The sequence below is a fragment of the Tamandua tetradactyla genome, chromosome 7 (genome assembly GCF_023851605.1).
Source record: "Tamandua tetradactyla isolate mTamTet1 chromosome 7, mTamTet1.pri, whole genome shotgun sequence".
In the NCBI taxonomy this organism is placed as follows: Eukaryota; Metazoa; Chordata; class Mammalia; order Pilosa; family Myrmecophagidae; genus Tamandua; species Tamandua tetradactyla.
In genome coordinates this window covers 165719909-165740982 of record NC_135333.1, presented here as the reverse complement: position 1 = coordinate 165740982, position 21074 = coordinate 165719909, and the positions used below count along the sequence as shown (strand labels likewise).

At 38.8% G+C, this 21074-nt stretch overlaps 2 protein-coding genes across 21 annotated transcripts in view; one reads left to right on the top strand and one right to left on the bottom strand.

Annotated features, from left to right (window-relative positions):
• Positions 1-5075, top strand: part of NTN4 (netrin 4) — a 115870-nt gene extending 110795 nt beyond the window's left edge. For all 5 annotated transcript variants that reach the window (XM_077111676.1, XM_077111678.1, XM_077111675.1 and 2 more), the window contains one exon: positions 3631-5075. In XM_077111676.1, coding sequence (XP_076967791.1) covers positions 3631-3767 — 137 coding nt within the window. In that variant the 3' untranslated portion in view covers positions 3768-5075. The remainder of the gene's footprint in view (positions 1-3630) is intronic.
• The window catches only part of LOC143642817 (uncharacterized), a 231358-nt gene that overhangs the window by 75022 nt on the left and 135262 nt on the right, over positions 1-21074 (bottom strand). For 2 of the 16 annotated variants that reach the window (XR_013155889.1, XR_013155888.1), the window contains one exon: positions 10281-18704. The exons of 13 other annotated variants lie outside the window; for them this stretch is intronic. The gene's annotated coding sequence lies outside the window, so the exon portion shown is untranslated. Of the gene's footprint in view, positions 1-10280; positions 18705-21074 lie in introns of those variants that run through there. One more of the 16 variants, XR_013155891.1, reaches the window with a different exon arrangement.

Sequence of the window (21074 nt, the reverse complement as noted above, 5' to 3'; positions counted from 1 at the left end):
TTAGGTTTTTGATCATAGTACTGTTAGTACCCAGATAGTAAGTTCTAGTAAAACAAATAATAATTTCCCCCAAAGTCCTCTGTGTTTCCCTGTTTGTGTAGTTGTCATCTGTTTCTTAGTGGTACTGATGAAACAGGTGCATAAAATATTTTCTGAGTCTAATTTCTTCCAAAAATAAGTCCAGGAAACCACAGATATGTTAATAAGAAGTCTTATCGTCTGTTATTACTAAATTTAAGAGAAACAAAGATAACCAGAGAGAAAGATTGCAAGAGAGGGAGCAAACTGTTGGTAAAATATACCCTAACCTGAAAATCTAAACAATGACATAAAAATCCTGATTTTTTCAACTATTTACCAACTTCACACGTTTTTCTACCCTCTTCAATATTTTATTTATATGAATTTAAACTTTAGTAAGGAAAAAAGATATTTCACATAAAAATATATACATTTTAAATATATAGTTCCAAAGAACAAATTGAAGTAAGCAGAATCTTGAATTTTGAATACCAGAAACTAAGAATCATGATTTAAATTCTGTTTCCCAGTGATCTCTGTGTAGAGGCTCTTCTCACCAGCAGTTTTCTAACCTTGGCAAAAGGAAGAAAGAAAGAAAGAAAGAAAAAAAAGTCTGCCCAGTTTTTTAGTAAGACATTGTAAACAAAAGCTTTGACCATCTGAGCCACCCTCCAGGAAGTGAACAATATTTCCTAATCAAGTTTCTGCCAGATGGAGTCAAAGTATCAACTGAATTCATCACAATTGAAAACATAACAGCAATTATTCGAATACTTCTTGAAAACATGTTTACTTGCTTTGAAGAAAAGACTGGAACCTGCCAAAGCAAAACCAGACATTCTTTCATTTTGCTTTGTTTTTCCATTTTTATAAATTCAATAGCTAAGTCCAAAGAAAGCTGATAAGAAAATTCTGAACCTTACATGCCAACTTCCTTCCTTTGCTACTTTTGAAAAGCAGTGTAATTCGACGTCCTGGCAAATTAATTCAGTCTTGCATTCATAAATACATACATTCACCCTATTTATCAGTTATATATTTTAGAATACTAAGTATAGCACTAAAGTATTATATTTGCTTTTTCTATGAATACAAAATAAATGTTGTGCCCTCAAACATATGACAAAATATATATCAAAAGTATTCTCCTTTTTTCTGTTTTTCTCTTTACTTGAAACCATCATGGTAGCTATTTTTTAAATTAGGATTTGCTTCTTTTAATAATTTTAAAAATAATCCTTTTATTATCACAGAAGCAATACATTTACATTATAGAAATTTAGAAGAAAAATTAAAATTTTGCATTTCTACCATCCAGAGCTCATCTCTGTTAACACTTTAGTGCAAATCGTTCCAGATCTTTCTCTTCCCGTGTGTTTATTACATTTTTTTTAAACCAAAATGAAATCATATACTCCATTCTGCAATCAGCTTTATACGGTTAATGATCTTAACTTTCAATTTCAGTTTATTTTCATATTATCTCAGACTATATTCCAATTTCCTAATAGATCCTAAAATATCCCTTACAGTTGATTCAATCCAGGACCACATATTGTAGCTAGTTTTGAAATCTCTCATATCTCTTTATTGGAGAAACTGAGCCAAGTATCTTGTAGGTTATCGTACCTTCAACATATGTCTGGTTGCCTACTTGTGGTGGTGTTTAGCTTGTTCCTTTATCACTTATTCCTGTAATCACTTTTTAAAAAAACTTGATGGATTCAAGAAAAACATTTAGGTTAGAATTTATTATAGTATTGTTGCATACTTCATGTTGAATTATCCCAGCAGACATGTAGTGCCTGGTTGACTCACCATCCATCAAGTTGCTAAATTTGATCTCTGGATTAGGATGATGACAGTCTTATACCTCCATGGGGCAGATTTGTTTTTTCCTTTTGTGAGTAGAAAATAATGGGTATGGTCTTACTTAGTCACTATACAAACATCCACTTTCACATTCAACATTCATTTAATGATTTTATCACCAACCATTTAAAGGATTTATTACTAATTGGTCATCTTTTCCTGAAGCAATATTTTCATTACGGTTTGAAAAATTATGCTTTTCTAGTTCAATTCCCCTTCACGCATTAGCTGACATTCTTCTGTAAAGTAGGACTTCCTCCTGCTAGCCTGTGAGGCTGCCATGAAATACAGTTTGTACTTCATGGTAGGATAAATGCTCACTTCTTTGCCTTTAATTTCTAATTTTCAAAATAAGGATTGGTTTTAACAGCTGCTCCCCAAAAATGACAAATTAATTTTTCTCCATCTTTCTCTTTTTCGAGTATCACTTTGAAATTATGGATTTTCAATGATTCAGTGTGTTTCAATACACACAATCAGTATGTTTCTTAGTGCTCAAATTATCACAACTTTGACAAATTATAACCCCTTCTTGTTAGCTCTTCTATCTCTTTAAAATGACTCCCACTAATCTTTGATAACTTCTCCTTTTTTTAAGCACAATAAGATGTCCTCTGTTCACCTTGTATCTTCCTGCCTTTAATCTGGAATAAGCCATTCTCCAACAAGCCCTGTTTTGGTTTGCTTTGGTTTGGTATTGAGAAATATTGTTAGAGACCATAATTTTCCTTTTCAATACTACTGGGGTGATTTTTTTTTTCTAGTCCATTTTTCAGTCCATTTCACTAAAGAGAAAGTATGCACTTTAAAACCATAAGTTTAAATCGATGTTTCTAATTCAATTTTAACATCCAGTATTTTCATTTACCTTAATTTTAAAAGTATGTGTCTCCTTATCTTATATTGGAAAATTTTATTTTATTAACATATTTTCTTTAACCTATAATATTAATAAAACTGCTTCAAAATACCAATACTGATATTACTACAAATATTTACTGAAGGAGATTTTCCTATTTCTTTTTATTGAAGTAAAAAGACAGCTGGACTGTCTCTTCCCCTTTTTTATCTTTGTGAGCCAAAACTTTTTATTTGAAGACTGAAAAGAATTCTGAAGACAGCACAAGGTCTGGTCAAGTCTCCTTTTTAATGTATGGCAAACAGATGTCCTGTATTCCAAAACATATCAACTTTATGTAAGGAATAGGTGTTATTTTGCATAATCCATAGCTCTCTTGTGATATGTTTTCCCAAATGGTTATTTAACTTATATAAAATCCTACACACATATACTACCATAAATAGTGAGACTCCAGGAAATATTGATTTATATCAATATGTTGAGTGTCCTGAGCATCTTCGCTTCTTTACCATAGAGGGTGGCATAGTATAGAGCAAGGATTCTGGAATCAGAGAGACCTGAGTTTGAGTCAGGGTACTACTACCAACTAGGAGACACTGAACCACTTTCATAACCTTGCTAAGCCTGATTCCTCATTTGTAAAGCAAGAATACAAATCATACCTACTTTAAAAGGTTATTTTCAAAATTAAACAAGATAATGCATGTAAAGCATTCAGCACATAATAAATGCTTATTAAATGTCAGCTGTAATTGTCTCTTATGCCCTATTCCAAGAAGAGAACTGAACCATGAATATATAAAACTGGTGGAGTCACATCTCCCTATTCAATAAGGTATGATACCATATAGCCCCTAATTTTTTTTCTCTTTTAGGTTTGGAGTACCTTGTAGCAGGACATGAGGATGTAAGAACAGGCAAACTAGTCGTGAATATGAAAAGTTTTGTCCAGCTCTGGAAACCATCTCTTGGAAGAAAAGTCTTGGATATTTTAAAGAGAGAGTGCAAGTAGCAATAAAGGTATAGCACATAATGGCACTTCTCTATGTCCAAAACAAACTTAATGGAAAGGAGACCTTGAAAATGAAACTGGATTTTTTTTTAAAGTGCCAAAATATATAGAAAAGTTCCAGTGCATGGGCACTGTCTAAACCATGTCCTCTGGGCCCATGTTTAAATACAGTTTTGTTTCATAAAGAGGAAAGAAAAACCCTATGCTGATACCTGTTTTTTTTATAGAACTGATTCTGAAATTCTTAACTATTAAGAATATTTTTAATAGCAGCATGATATTTAGCAGCAATTCATAAAGGGCAATCCATCTAACAAGGATTACCCTCACCTTCAGATATGTTACTTACCACTGATGTTGCTTAAAGTAATTAATGAGATTTTAAGAAGTCCCCATCCCTGTTATCAGGAAAGGTGTTTCTTAAAAAGAGCCTTTGCTTGAATATTGTGTATGAACTTTGGTCTGGGGGGGGTGGGTGTTACATGGAAGTTTTCCACATGTATATAGTATTTCCTTGTATAAAGCACTTTACTACCTACCACTTGTGTTGTGAAAGTTTGGAGACGGTTGTAGACAGAAATAAAAGAAAAAGGCATGTGAAAAAGCCTACTGAAACAGAAGCACTGCCACTCAATGTGGACCAAAGTGACTACATAAAGGAAGTTGTACTATTTAACTCTGAACACTTGGAGAAACTATGTGAAAATGCAACCTTAAAGGAAAACATTTTGCATGAAGTCTCAGCTTCAGACTAGAGGTTAGATGCCACAGATATTAGGCATGATGAAACTTTTTTAAAAACTAAACAGAAAGAGACTTTAAAATAAGAGAAAGGAACCATAAGTGTAGCAATACACTTGAATAAAGTGAAAACAGACTTTAACTTTTTAAAAGCTCATTTATTTGAAATGCACTTAAATACACTTCAAAAATTATTGTAGACACAGAATTTATATTATCTTTGTGTTTAGTATTTAAATCTGAACATCAAAATGGTTTTCTTCCCTGTCTTTATTAACAGTATATGGTCATCATTTTTACCCATTTTGTTAACACAATTTGTGTGCTAGTTCACCAAATTATAGTTTTTCACTCTTATTCATCTTCTGTACCCATGCAAACACATTCTACATACAGTTTCTGCTGTATTTGAATATACAAAACATGAACCACAGTGCCATAAGATTAACTTCACACATAGAACATATTTTTCCCTGAGGTCCTGTGGACTTGCAAAAATATATATATATATGTTTTGTTAATTTGTTTTTATATTCTTATATGTAATAAAGGAATATGATCTCCTGATTTATGTCTCATTTCTTAATAAACACTTTCGATCTCCTTCCCTTAATGAGGAAACTCAAATCTAATTCCCTAATATAAGAAAATCAACTAGGGGCCTATTTCTAAAATGCACTTCATTTCAAAAATTATATTTGTTTTTTAGCTAATTAAAAAAACAATACAAGTTCAAGGTAGAAAATATAGAAAAACATAATGGGGGGGCACATATAATCCAACCATACTGAAATTATTAACAGCTGTTAACATTTTAGCATCTATACTCTAAACTGTTTCCTGTGCATACATATACATTTTAAATAATTAGAATGATACTATACCCACTCATGAAATCTGTTTTCTTCACTTTGTCGCATGTCGCTCAGCTTTTTATCTATACTTATCCTGCAAGTGGAATGCTACCTACTGATGTATCACTTAGAAGCAACTTAAAATGTGGGTAAGTTTATCATATATAGGATTTTCTTAAGTTTAGTTTCAGAATTGCCAAGTTGCCTTCTGTCATGGTTAGGGACAGGTGTCAACTTGGCCAAGTTGTGGTACCTGTTCATCTGATTGGGCAAGCGCTGACCTATCTGTTGCAATGAGGACATTTCATAGGATTAGGTCATTTCATAGGATTAGGTCATGATCACGTTAGCTACATCCACAGCTGATTCCATTTGTAATCAGCCAAAGGGGAGTGTCTTCTGCAATTAGTGATGCTAAATGCAATCATGGGAAGCCTTTTAAGGAGGACTCAGAGGAGACAGGTTGCATTCCTGCTTTGGCTGGTGAGCCTCTCCTGTGGAGTTCATCCAGGCCATCCATTGGAGTCATCGGCTTCGCAGCCTGCCCTGTGGATTTTGGACTCTGCGTTCCTACAGTCACGTGAGACACTTTCATAAATTTTATATTTGCAAGTGTTCCCTGTTGATTCTGTTTCTCTAGAGAACCCTAACTAATACATCTTGGTACCAGGAGTGGTTCTTAAGGAACAGAATCTTAAAAATGGGTTTTTATGAATGGTTTTCTACTCTGACTGGGCTCAGAGACACTAAGGACTCTGATTCCCGTAATCAGAATGACACTCCCAATCCATGGACTGAGTTGGCAAAGGAGATAGTTAAAATATCATCATTCGATTCTCCTAATGCTTCGCTTGTACGAAGCCAGACTCTGGGGGATAATGTTTTTGACACCTTTACAGAGTTTTGTAGAAATAAGAGTTATAGAGATGTTGGTTGGTTGTTGTTAGATACACTGTCTACATTAAAGGGTGAAAGGGATGGGCTTAAGGCTTCAAACAAGAAGCTTAAGTGCCGTCTGAAAGATGTAGAGGTTTCTATGAGTATCCTGAAGGAAAATTTTATTTCCTGTAGCCGTAGACTTGAGATCTCTGAAAATCAGACTCAGAATCTTATTGTTAGAGTAGCAACTTTACAACGTAAACTGAAATCTCAGTCTTGCATGGTGTCTGCCGTTAAAGTGAGGGCATTGATTGGAAAGGAGTGGGACCCTGAAAAATGGGATGGTGACATATGGATTGATAATGATGTTGGGGGTGAGGTTGAAACCCTAGACCATGCTGAGCCTTCTTTAGATAACCCTGTAATAGTCTGCCCTGAGGACATAGCTGCCCCACCTTCAGCCTGCCTTGAGGAATTAGCCACCCAACCTCCTCCTGAAGGGATTAGCCCTAGAGTTATTAATCCTGTTTCACCAGATGAAACTGCAAATGAAAGCCCTGAAGCAAATGGCTTGGAAGATATTTCTAATTCTTTTCATGACCCACCCCCACCACCCCTCATTTCTTCTAGACTTATAACTAGACTAAAGTCCCAACAGGCCCCTAAAGGTGAGGTACAAAGTATCACACATGAGGAAGTACGTTATACTCCAAAAGAACTGTGTGAGTTTTCCAATTTATATAGACAGAAATCAGGGGAATATGTGTGGCAATGGATTTTAAGAGTGTGGGATAATGGTGGGAGGAATATAAGGCTGGATCAGGCTGAATTTATTGATATGGGCCCACTAAGCAGAGATTCTGCATTCAGTGTTATAGCTAGAGCAGTTAGAAAAGGTGTTAACAGCTTGTTTGGGTGGTTGGTTGAAACATGGATCAAAAGGTGGCCAACATTACCTGAGGTTGAAATGCCAGAACTGCCCTGGTATAATGTAGATGAGGGGATCCAGAGGCTTAGAGAGATTGGGATGTTAGAGTGGATTTATCATGCAAAGCCTGCTCTTACACCCCAGGAATGTCCAGAAGATGCACCTTTTACCAGAACAGTGAGAAATAAGTTTGTGAGACTAGCACCATCATCCCTCAAGAGCTCTGTGGTTGCACTTCTCTGTAGGTCAGATATTACTGTAGGAACTGCTGTCACTGAGCTGGAATCCTTAAACACAATGGGGATGACAGGATCCCGAGTTGGCAGAAGCCAGGTGGCAGCGCTTAATCACCAAAGACAGGGTAGACGCGGGTATTATAATAGACAACAAACTCAAAGGAGGCATCAAAATTATATGACACGCAGATATTTGTGGCGTTGGCTAGTAAATCATGGGGTGCCTAGAAATACAATAGAAGGGCAGTCTACTAAATTCTTGTTGGAGCTGTATAAACAAAAGAGTTCTAGGTCAAGGGAACAGAAGTCTAACCTGAATTACAAAAACACAGAGTCACGGCCCCTTAATCAATTTCCAGACTTGAAACAGTTTACAGACCCTGAGCCCCTTGAATGAAGGGGAGGCCAGGTCCCTATGGGGAAGAAACCTGTTACACTGCCACAAATTAATACTGTTGACCTTCCTCTAAGTCTTCCCCAAGGAGACCGACGGCCTTTTACCAGGGTAACTGTGCATTGGGGAAAAGGAAATGATCAGATATTTCAGGGATTATTAGACACTGGTTCAGAAGTGACATTAATTCCAGGGGACCCAAAACGTCACTCTGGACCACCAGTCAGAGTGGGGGCTTATGGAGGCCAAGTGATCAATGGAGTTTTAGCTCAGGTCCGTCTCACAGTGGGTCCAGTGGGCCCCCGGACCCATCCTGTAGTTATTTCCCCAGTTCCGGAATGTATAATTGGCATAGACATACTGAGCAACTGGCAGAATCCCCACGTTGGTTCTCTAACTCGTGCAGTGAGGGCTATTATGGTGGGAAAGGCCAAGTGGAAGCCACTAGAACTGCCCCTACCAAGCAAAATAGTAAATCAAAAGCAATACCGTATTCCTGGAGGGATTGCAGAGATTACTGCCACTCTTAAGGACTTGAAAGATGCAGGGGTGGTGATTCCCACCACATCCCCATTCAACTCTCCTATTTGGCCTGTGCAGAAAACAGATGGGTCTTGGAGAATGACAGTGGATTATCATAAACTCAACCAGGTGGTAACTCCAATTGCAGCTGCTGTTCCAGATGTAGTATCATTGCTTGAGCAAATCAATACATCCCCTGGTACCTGGTATGCAGCTATTGATCTGGCAAATGCTTTTTTCTCAATAGCTATTAGTAAGGACCACCAGAAACAGTTTGCTTTCAGCTGGCAAGGTCAGCAATATACTTTCACTGTCCTACCTCAGGGGTATATCAACTCTCCAGCCCTATGTCATAATCTTGTTTGCAGAGACCTTGATCGTTTCTGCCTCCCACAAGACATCACACTGGTCCATTATATTGATGATATCATGTTGATTGGACCTAGTGAGCAAGAAGTAGCAACTACTCTAGATTTACTGGTAAGGCATTTGCGTGTCAGAGGATGGGAGATAAATCCAACAAAAATACAGGGGCCTTCCACCTCAGTAAAATTTCTAGGTGTCCAGTGGTGTGGGGCATGTCGAGATATCCCTTCTAAGGTGAAGGATAAATTGCTGCATCTGGCCCCTCCCACAACCAAAAAAGAGGCACAACGCCTAGTGGGTCTTTTTGGATTTTGGCGACAACATATTCCTCATTTGGGTGTGCTACTCCGGCCCATTTATCGAGTGACCAGAAAAGCTGCTAATTTTGAGTGGGGACCTGAACAAGAGGAGGCTCTGCGACAGGTCCAGGCTGCTGTGCAAGCTGCTCTGCCACTTGGGCCATATGATCCAGCAGATCCAATGGTGCTGGAAGTGTCAGTAGCAAATAGAGATGCTGTCTGGAGCCTTTGGCAGGCCCCAGTAGGAGAATCACAACGCAGACCCTTAGGATTTTGGAGCAAAGCCTTACCATCTGCTGCAGATAACTACTCTCCTTTTGCGAAACAGCTTTTGGCCTGCTACTGGGCCTTAGTAGAGACTGAACGCTTAACCATGGGCCACCAAGTTACCATGAGACCTGAGTTGCCTATCATGAGTTGGGTGTTGTCTGACCCACCAAGCCATAAAGTTGGGCATGCACAGCAGCACTCTATTGTAAAGTGGAAATGGTATATACGAGATAGAGCCAGAGCAGGTCCTGAAGGCACAAGTAAGTTACATGAAGAAGTGGCACAGATGCCCATGGTTTCCACTCCTGGTGCCACATTACCTTCTCTTTCCCAGACCAGAGCTATGGCCTCTTGGGGAGTTCCTTACAGTGAATTGACTGAGGAAGAGAAAACTCGGGCCTGGTTTACAGATGGTTCAGCACGATATGCAGGTACCACCCGAAAGTGGACAGCTGCAGCATTACAACCCCTTTCTGGGGTGTCCTTGAAGGACAGTGGTGAGGGGAAATCCTCCCAGTGGGCAGAACTTCGAGCAGTGCACCTGGTTGTTCATTTTGCTTGGAAGGAAAACTGGCCAGAGGTGCGTTTGTATACTGACTCATGGGCTGTTGCTAATGGTTTGGCTGGATGGTCAGGGACTTGGAAAGACCATAATTGGAAAATTGGTGACAAAGAGGTCTGGGGAAGAAGTATGTGGATAGACCTTTCTGAGTGGGCTAAAAACATGAAGATATTTGTGTCCCATGTGAATGCACACCAGAGGGTGACTTCAGCAGAGGAAGATTTTAATAATCAAGTGGATAAGATGACCCGTTCTATGGATACCAGTCAGCCTCTTTCCCCAGCAACTCCTGTTATTGCCCAATGGGCTCATGAACAAAGTGGTCATGGTGGTAGGGATGGAGGTTATGCATGGGCTCAGCAACATGGACTTCCACTCACCAAGGCTGACCTGGCTACAGCCACTGCTGAGTGCCCAATCTGCCAGCAGCAGAGACCCACACTCAGCCCCCGATATGCCACCATTCCCCGAGGTGACCAGCCAGCTACATGGTGGCAGGTTGATTACATTGGACCACTCCCTTCATGGAAGGGGCAGCGATTTGTTCTAACTGGAATAGACACATACTCTGGATATGGGTTTGCTTTCCCTGCACGCAATGCTTCTGCCAAAACTACTATCCGTGGGCTTACAGAATGCCTTATCCATCGTCATGGTATTCCACATAGCATTGCTTTGGATCAAGGAACACACTTCACAGCAAATGAAGTGCGGGAATGGGTACATGCTCATGGAATTCTCTGGTCTTACCATGTTCCCCATCATCCAGAAGCAGCTGGATTGATAGAATGGTGGAATGGCCTTTTGAAAACTCAATTACGGTGCCAACTAGGTGGCAAAAACTTGAAAGGCTGGGGTAATGTTCTCCAGGAAGCTGTGTATGCTCTGAATCAGCGTCCGCTGTATGGTGCTGTTTCTCCCATAGCCAGGATCCATGGGTCCAGGAACCAAGGGGTGGAAATGGGTGTGGTGCCACTCACTATTATTCCTAGTGATCCACTAGGAAAATTTTTGCTTCCTGTCCCTGCTACCCTGAGTTCTGCTGGTCTACAGGTTTTAGTTCCAAAACGGGGTGTGCTTTCTCCAGGAGAAACAACAGTGATACCACTGAACTGGAAGTTAAGATTGCCACCTGGCCACTTTGGGCTACTTATGCCTCTGGATCAACACACCAAGAAGGGGATTACATTATTGTCTGGGGTAATTTGACCCTGACTATCAGAAGGAAGTAGGACTGCAACTACATAATGGAGGTAAAGAAGAGTTTTCTTGGAATATAGGAGATCCCCTGGGGCGTCTATTAGTACTACCATGCCCTGTGATTAAAATCAATGGAAAACTGCAACAACACAATCCAGGCAGGACCATTAATGGCTCTGAGACTTCAGGAATGAAGGTTTGGGTCACCCCACCAGGCAAAGAACCATGGCCAGCTGAAGTGCTTGCTGAGGGGAAAGGGAACATGGAATGGGTAGTGGAAGAAGGTAGTGATAAATATGAACTTCGACCACGTGATCAGTTACAGAAACGAGGACTGTAATGCTGTTTTGTTTGTGTTATACTATTTAAGTTGTAAGATATCAAGTTTAAGAATGAATGTTGCCCAAGGATTTGCACCCTATTCTGGAGAGAGTTAATGTGTTTCCAGTTATATGCAGGACAGTTGAGTATTGTCAGGTAAAAGAAAAAATGTGTGCTTATTTGTTTTCATTTGGAAATTAAGTATGGTCTAAGGTGATATATATATATATAGGTGCCAAGTTGACAAGGGGTGGACTGTCATGGTTAGGGACAGGTGTCAACTTGGCCAAGTTGTGGTACCTGTTCATCTGATTGGGCAAGCGCTGGCCTGTCTGTTGCAATGAGGACATTTCATAGGATTAGGTCATTTCATAGGATTAGGTCATGATCACGTTAGCTACATCCACAGCTGATTCCATTTGTAATCAGCCAAAGGGGAGTGTCTTCTGCAATTAGTGATGCTAAATGCAATCATGGGAAGCCTTTTAAGGAGGACTCAGAGGAGACAGGTTGCATTCCTGCTTTGGCTGGTGAGCCTCTCCTGTGGAGTTCATCCAGGCCATTCATTGGAGTCATCGGCTTCGCAGCCTGCCCTGTGGATTTTGGACTCTGCGTTCCTACGGTCACGTGAGACACTTTCATAAATTTTATATTTGCAAGTGTTCCCTGTTGATTCTGTTTCTCAAGAGAACCCTAACTAATACACCTTCTAATCCATTTCAAGTTATATAAATAACTATTACTCACCCATTAAAAAGAAGAGTAGAAATAACGTCTGTTTAAAAGAGAGAGTAGAAGGGTGTCATCATACATTAAGTAGAAACACAAACTACAGAGCAATATGTGTGGTGTTAGCCCCCACCGCAAAACACATACATAGAATATATAGTGTCTCAAAAAGGATGAAAGACAGAGTATAGCAGTGTGTGTCCTTGTAGGGGAAAGAAGAAGAGAGGTTTTCTCTTTTTACTGTATACATATCTATATTCCTTAAATTTCAGTGATCATGTTTACTTTTGCAATGCATTTTTTAATTGACTCATTGCTTTTAAGTATTTTAAATTTACTTTTCAAGTCAAATCATAAATAATTTGATTCCGTTTAACAAGTAGTTGAGTCTCAATCCGCCTTCCCAGACCTGTGACTGGACTCTTCTTCCTGAGGTGCTTTCAAGCACCTTTTCTGGCAACATTCCAAAAGCGAGGTCTCGGTTCTTAACATCCCCTTCATGTCTTGATTCTGAAATCATTTGCAGCCCTTTCACTTCAGTTTTAAATTTCTTTGAAACATTGTTTGGCTTCCAAAGTGAAAAAAAGAAAAACCTATTTCCACATTTTTAAAAGTAAACAACAAAATGAAGTGTGAGCCAGCCTGCTCCGGACTTTGTTCCCATGCGGCCACGCTGCCACGCCTCTATATGCATTTTCTCCTCTTTAGCATCTTTCAAAATAGCCATCTCAGCAACAGGGCAACAGTCAAATAAGACTTCCATCTATGGCTTCATTTGAACTTGAATACTTCCCTAAAAGAACTGCTCAGAAAGTCCCTGTCCCCAGGGCTTTACTCCACATACTGTAGGGCTTTAAAACTCAGTGGATTAGTTATGTAATCGCCACATACCTAGCTGCATAATTTGCCTGAGATCAGCACAGTCTTTGCCCTCTCATTACATCATTTTCCCTGTAGAGGAATGTTACTAATATTTAGTATTTGATGCAATGGAAATTCTCAATAATAGGATAACCTTTTAATAGTGTCCACTGATGAGGTCAAATCTGTGGGGATGTGACCACGAGCCCAAAAAGCAGTGTCCATCTGGCTATACTAAACAGAGAGCAAGACCTATTATGGGTAAACACAGTTCTTTGGAACACATAGATATTCTGGGTTCTTGCAAAACATAATCCTTTTCTAAATTATCAGAGACTTATCACGTCTGAAGAGTGGGAAAAGGAACCTTAGAACTTCCTTGTGTTGCCCCTCTGCCACAGCCCTGGAATGCCTGAGAACAAGGGCTGTGAGCATTGCCCCTGCCCTGAGTTTTGTTTGAGGCCCCAGGACTGAATTGCTTTTGTGTTCATTGTTTCAATGACAAGCAGTCCCCTAACCTAACTATCAAAGAGCCAAAGTTACTCACAAATTATTTCCCATAGTTTGGAAGGAAAATATTTATGAATAACTTCAATTTTGCCAGGAAGACTGGCATAATAAAAAAAAAAGAAATAGAAGCAAAGGGGTATGACTTGCGTTGCTGATTTTTTTAAGTCTCTCAGAAAATTACTTGTCTGAGAATACTTTTTTTTAATGATGCCCCTGTCTGTCTTTCCTTCCCCTTTCACTAAAGGAATTCAAATATTTCTCTACCTTTTGAGAAATAATTACTGTGTTTGAAACTTACAATTTTTTTTAAGTTTCAAATTCCCAGATTTATTATTAACCAGTTAATATATGCTGAAAAAGAAAGAAATATGCACTGGGACAGATATTTCCAAAATGTGAGATGTGTGTTCTGTTGAGAGGGCTCTTTTTGGTAAATGTTGCATACATCTTTAGTTTCTAAATATGTAGTCACAGGTGGATGACCAAATTCCAAAGTTTGATCACTAGTAATGAATTAACTTATAAATCTAAAAATATCAATGCTTATTAGTAATGATCAAATCAAATCACACATCTGAATAAGGGGCAAATGGCAGTCAGACAGGGAATCTTGCTTCCTAGAAAGAAAAATAACCATTCAGTAAATTTTCACAGTATGAGTAAAAGGATCTGCTCAGAAATCCCTTGGACACATCCTTCTTAGCCAGCACACTACCAAGGAATTTAAACCTTGTGAATAAAAAAAAATAAGAGATAATAACAATAGCAAAGAATAATTCTGAATTTACTACAAACCAGTGACCTTACTAAGTGCTTTATATGTGTTATTCTCATTTGATCCCCCTAACCACCCCTGAAGTGAGTGCTATTATTACCTCCATTTCCCCAATGAGGAAACTAAAGCACAAAGAAACTAAGTAGATTGCCCATAGATACTCAGCTAATTGCTAGTCTGGATTTAAACCCAAGCATTCTGACTTGCAGAGTTCATATTTCAACCCCTAAAAGGAGAATTCTGGCATTCAAAAAGAGTCTATATGAGGTGAGAATAACTGCATCATTTTCCCATTGACTGTCTCTTCTGCATCATAGTTGAGCACTGAAGGTCAGCATTTCCCGTTTTCTTCTCCCATACTCCAAATTGCAGCATATCCCATTACTCCACTCTGCAATTACATCATTTTTCTACTAACTTTAACACTGTTAAATTGCCATCGGGGCAATTTAACATACTGCTTATGATAATGCATATTAAGATGAAATGATAACAGCCCCTTTTTTACCTTTCCTCTTGATCTGGTTTTCTGTGATTCATTTAGGCATAAAATCTGCTTTTGAATTTATCAATGATGACCTTGAATGAGCTACTGTGAAATTCAGTAGCATTTCAAATCAGTTCTTTCAGCTCTAACTTTTGCTGTATACAGCAATTCTGCTTGCAAAGTGAATGAGGAGTGACACCCAGAGAGACACAAGGAAACAGGAAACATGAGAGAAAGTAAGCACTTTGTCAACCAAGGAGTGAGAGCAAGAGGCAGGAGACAAAGGATAAAGATAGAAGAGAATAAAGGACAGCAACAATTTTGCCATATACTGAAATAGAACTTTAAATTTATCATTTAGGGTGCATAGTCAACAAAATACTTAATATCAGGCAGCACTGCCCAAGAGTCTTTCTCAATATACAATGTCATTTTAATAACGGTTATCACTTGTGCCTTTATTTTGTGCCTTTATTTTGTGCCAGACACTGTACTAAATTTTACATGAATTACCTCCTCAGATATTACATAAATAACCTGTGAAATAGATGCTATTATTGAGTGGAATCTGAGGACCAGAGGAGTTTAATAACGTGTCCAAGGTCACAAAGCTAGTAAATAGCAGAGCTAGGATTTGAACTCTGATCCTACCTTCCTTTACTTTTAAACTCTCTGCTCTACTGAAACCCGTAAATCAGTGATTCTCGAATAGTATTCCTAAAAAATAGCACACATATTTGTTAAAATGCAGAATCCCCGCCCCCTATCTCAGAGAATCTGTTTCAGAAGATCTGGGTGGGGACCAAAGATGGACATTTTAATAAGTACCAATTCAGACACAGGTGGTCTACAGATAAGACTTGAAAAGCACTGCTTTATACATTTTTAGAACAACTTTAACAAGTTGAGTTGTTCATTAGTTCTGTTTCTGTAAATGTATATCTTCCTTTGGTCATAAATACATTTGGCTTTCATCACAAACATTATCTTATGAATAACAAAATTATTAGTACTGTATTGTTATGGTTAGCCAAAAACTGAAGCGGTGGAAAAGGGGAATTCAAGGGCTATCACTACAGCAGTCATGTCTTCTACTTCCTCATGTGGCCAACAGAATTGTGAAGTACCTAAATGTATCTTTGATATCTAACACCTCAGTCTACTTTGGGCAATCTCCTCCCAAAAGCCCATTGCCTTACTTACTAGAATCCCTACTAAGACGCTATAGAAGCTTCCAATTTTTCCTTCAGCCCTAAAAAGCCTACTTACTTGTCAAGGTGCTAGTCGTGACCAAAAGATTGCCTGATTAATTGATTGATAAGGTAAAATAAATCATTCTAATGAGTTACTTTCCTCCTACCCCCTTCCCTTCTTCCCCCTTAACACAATACTTTATTGACCCAAGTAAACCGGGCATGTAGGCAGAAAGCTTTTAATGGGTGATTCTAATCATGGGAATTTCAGGCACTGGTGGCAGGCCAATAGAGGAGATATTTTTGGTCAGATTGCCTTTCAATGCCTCATAAATCAGGCTGCTTAAGCAGCTTCCCAATTTCCCTTTAGGCAGTGCCAGTCCTGTTCACACACTCAATTGTACCACACTTAGAGCCTTAAGAAGTAAGAAGAAAGGTGAAAAAGAAGTGACATCAGGAGAGAAAGGCTGGGGGTCACCTAACTTTTTTATCCTCTCTTAGAAATGAGGATTCAAGCCATAAAATAACAATAAAATCCACACAGTCTTTACATTTTCCTTTCCCACTCCTGTAAACAAAAATAAAATCCAGGACAATATATTCCTTGAAAGGTATGGGGAGAAAAATCTAGGATATGTACACAACTTGCATCACAGCAAACAGAATTCCTTCACATCAGAAACACCCAGTTACACACATAGGCACACATGAAGACCTGCCCTGCAGTGACCTTCAGCAACCTAAAGAGCTTTTGATAACAACTGAGAATACACAACTGGGTGTTTTTTATCAGCGTGTTCTTTGCCTTTGATAAATGTTATACTAAGAAGTTTGTAGCAAAAATATAGCGAACATATTTGTTTCTGTTTGTTTGTTTTTAACACAGTATTTAATTAATTTGCACCCCCACCCCCAAATTTTACAGCTTTGGAGTTTCACCAACTGCCTCAAGTAAGAATATTAAATTTAGGAAACATCCCCAGATATTATCCTACCAGAATTGGACAAAGGCCATTTGAGTAGTTTTAAAGCCTCATATTAGCCATAGTTGATTTTTCAGGGTTCCTAGTTCAAACATTATAAAATGTTTTCCTTTTTTCAGACAGGAAATAAACAATACACTTGTAAAAACAAGACAAATACACTAGAACATGAAAAGTTCTTTATAATCTATGTCTGTGGCAGTAAATAAATGCTTGCCCTAACTCTTCCAATGAGTAGGTGGTCCATTATATAAACCCCTTACTGAAGCAAAATAATTTGAGGATGGCTAGGGTAGGATCGTCATTTCTGGAGTGCCAAATACCATCACAATCATGATCACAATTAATCCTCCTTTTGAAGGATTATGCCATTTTACAGATGAAGAACACAGGATTAAGGGAAGTAATGTAAACTTGCCCAGGGCCACACAGCTAGTAACCACGAGAACCAAATACTTGAAACTGGGGTCTGTTTCACTCCAAATTCTATGCTCCTTCAACTACATAATACTGCTTTGAGCTCTATTCTCAGCAGAATGTGTTGGAGTGTAAATCCTGATTCATTAATTGAACAGATATTTCTTATGCCCCCCCAGTAGAGTCGATAATGTTCTAGGCCCTAGGGATATACCACTGAACAAAACAAAATCCCTGCTCTCATGGAGTTTACGTTCCAGTAGGGGAGACCTCCAGAGAATAGCAAAATTAAACTCCACTTTTTCTCCACATTGCAGAGCTTAGATGTGATTAGTGCCCTAAATGATTTAAGAAAAGTATTCTTTTACCATCATTAAAGGGAAAATTCAGTACAACAGATCCCATCATCCTGGTTGTATTGAATAGTGTTTTTCCCCAGATAATTTGAAAGCAAGAAATGACTAAATTCTTCAGAGTGGAAAGCTGTTTTAATTGGATAATGACTACAAAGCAGAAGTTTTATACTGAAGTTTTATACTAAATGTCTGGAGGGAAGTAGCCAGTTCTTCGTCCCACTGACCATTATGGAGTTGACAAGGTTCTGCTCTATGCTCGTTAATTTTCCTGCTGGCTTTAAGGATTTACACCAGCTCTGCCTGACCCCCGTGTGTGAGAAAACTGGGTTCCCTGCTTGCACAAGCTATGGAGCATCAGCTGGCTATGCCCCCCATGAGCCTGCTAGGGCCTCATCTACTCTTATCATAGTAGCTCAGGAAGATTCACTTGCCTCTCTGAGAAATAACAGTGACCATAATAGAAAAAAGAAATTCTAGGCATCCTTTCAAGCCATTGGGAAGTTCCAGCACATTCCAGCTACAAAAGAATTCAAGTCCTTCCTCTCATGTCAAAGCTCCACCACCAGCCACGTATACTTTGTACATTGAACAGACCAAAGCCTAGTACTTAACTCCATAAACTCTCTCCCTGCTTATTTATCATGAACAACAAGCTGCTTCTATAGGGAGATCAACCTTGGGCTTAGTGAATTGTCCCCAGGCTTTGGGCAATGGCAGATTTCAGAAGCTTGAAGATCCTCAACATTTCGCTTTACTATTCTTGAGCATTCAGTCAATCATTTTGTGATCTGGAGATCTGTGGAGAATGTTTCTTATTTCTTAATCTTCAGAAGTCCACATTCATGACTATGTAATGCTGGCATAAGGAAAAGTCTTCAGCCCTTTCAGGGAAGGGAAGGTCACATTTTTTTTTCTTTTCTGGGCCCATCTGGCATCCTCCAGTCCTCCAAATCACCCTTGTTTGAATCTCCCTTGCAAACTCATACTCACCTGTGATTCTGTTTAGGAAGACTCACTTCCTGCTTACCTTCTACCTTTGTCTATTTTTTCCTCTCTAGAGGAAGGGAGGAGAAGAAAAAGAAAAGCAAAAGAAGTTGTTCCAATTTTTCTTAAGGCCAAACAACAACAACACATTCTACCCCAAATCTCATCATTGAGAAGTGCCCCTAGCAACTTCACATAGTACAAAATCAGGCAACTCATTTCCTAATATAACTTATGTGGACAGTTTAATTGAATACCATAAGTACATGGAACCTTGAGTAGGGCATGAGATTTTGTTGGATTGTCCAGAGTGATGCCCTGATATCTCAGAGTGATTTGAACAGTGAATAAAATAGTATTTGCAAAGTCCCCTTGGGGGAATGGTGAGAAAGGGGGAAAATTCAACTTCCCCAAGTGGAATTCTTGATATTTTCACAAGCAGTGGGGACAACCAAAGCAATAGGCTGAGCCCCCAATCTTGGGGTTTCTTCAAATGAAACTTAACCCCATAAAGGACAGGTCAAGCTTAATTAAAATTAGGCTTAAGAGTCACCCCTAAGAGAACCTCTTTTGTTGCTCAGATGCGGCCTTTCTCTCTCCAGCCAACACAATAAGTAAACTCACTGCCCTCCCCCTGTCTACATGGGACATGGCTCCCAGGGGTGTGGACCTTCCTGGCAACGTGGGACAGAAATTCTAAAATGAGCTGGGACTCAGCATCAAGGGATTGAGAAAATCTTCTCGACCAAATGGGGGAAGAGTGAAAAGAGATAAAATAAAGTGTCAATGGCTGAGAGATTTCAAACAGAGTCAAGAGGTTATCCTGGAAGTTATTCTTATGCACTAAATAGATATCACCTTGTTAGTCAAAATGTAATGGAGAGGTTAGAGGGAATTGCCTGAAAATGTAGAGCTGGGTTCCAGTAGCCATGTCTCTTGAAGATGATTGCATAAAAATAGAAAATTATTGTATAATGATACAGCTTTCACAATGTGATGTGTGATTGTGAAAACTTTGTGTCTGATGCTCCTTTTATCTACTTTATCAACAGACAAGTAAAACATATGGAATAAAAATAAATAATAGGGGGAACAAATGTTAAAATAAATTTAGATTGAAATGCTAGTGATCCATGAAAGGGAGGGGTGAGGAATATGGTATGTATTAATTTTTTTCTGTTGTCTTTTTATTTCTTTTTCTGAATTGATGCAAATGTTCTAAGAAATGATCATGACGGTGAATATGTAACTATATGATTGTGAATTATTGATTATATATGTAGAACAGAATGATAAAAAAAAATTACAAGGACCGACTTGCCTGCTGACAATTATAGATTCCAGATAAAATGAAGGTTTAAAAAATCCTGGGGGAGGGGGAGTGTTTGTAAAAATAAAAAAAATTAAAATAGAAAATAATATAAAATGAATCACATCTCGGCCCCCCTCCCCCCCTCAAAAAAAATCTTACAAGCATCAAAGAGTGCACAAGTATTAAGGAATTTCTGTAAGGCCAGAACTGAAATGAAAACCATGATTAACTTAACAGAGAGGTTAAATAAGCACAGATGGTCCCTTCTGTTTAGCAGGTATTTGCCAATCCCAGAAGATTTAAACTTTCATTCAAATCTTAAACTAGGTTAAAAATGATCTCTAACTGGTAATACCCCGGGGCAGCTGGCAGAAGCAAACCGCATCCTCTCTGGAGTAAGGTACCTTATTGTAGGCCTTAAATCATTCCTAAAATAATTTCCCAAATACAATGACCAGCATACAAAGATGACCAGGCACAGAAGGCACCATGAACAAGAAATAGCAGATATAAGAAGACCTTCAAAGTCTTCAGATACTGAAATTATCAGACAAACTATGTGAAAAGGATGCTTACTACATGTGATGGTCTGAAATTTTTATGTATCCCAGAAAAGCTCAGGCTTTTTTAATCCATTCATGTGGATGCAGACGTACTGTGGGTGGGACCTTACAGTTAGCTTATTTCAGTTGAGATGCGACCCACCCCATTCATGGTTGATCTTAATCCTTTCACTGGAGTCTTTTATGAGAGGATAAAGAACAGAAAAAACAGAAAGAATTTAGGGAGTAAAGAAGCCCCAGGAGAAGCTAAGAGAGAGTCACTGAAGCCAGAAGCTGAAGGCAACCAAACCCAGGACCAGCAGACACCAGCCATGTGTCTTCCCATGTAACAGAGGTGTCCCAGATGCTGGCAGCCTTTCTTCAGAGAAGGTATCGTCCAGTTGATGCCTTAATTTGGACATTTTCATGACCTTAGAACTGTAAATTTGTAAGCTAATGAATCGCCATTGTAAAAGCCAAAAAAAAAGAAGAAAAAAAAAGTGTTTGCAAAGTCCCCTTGGGGGAATGGTGAGAAAGGGGGAAAATTTAACATCCCCATGTGGAGAATTCCTGATATTCTTACAAG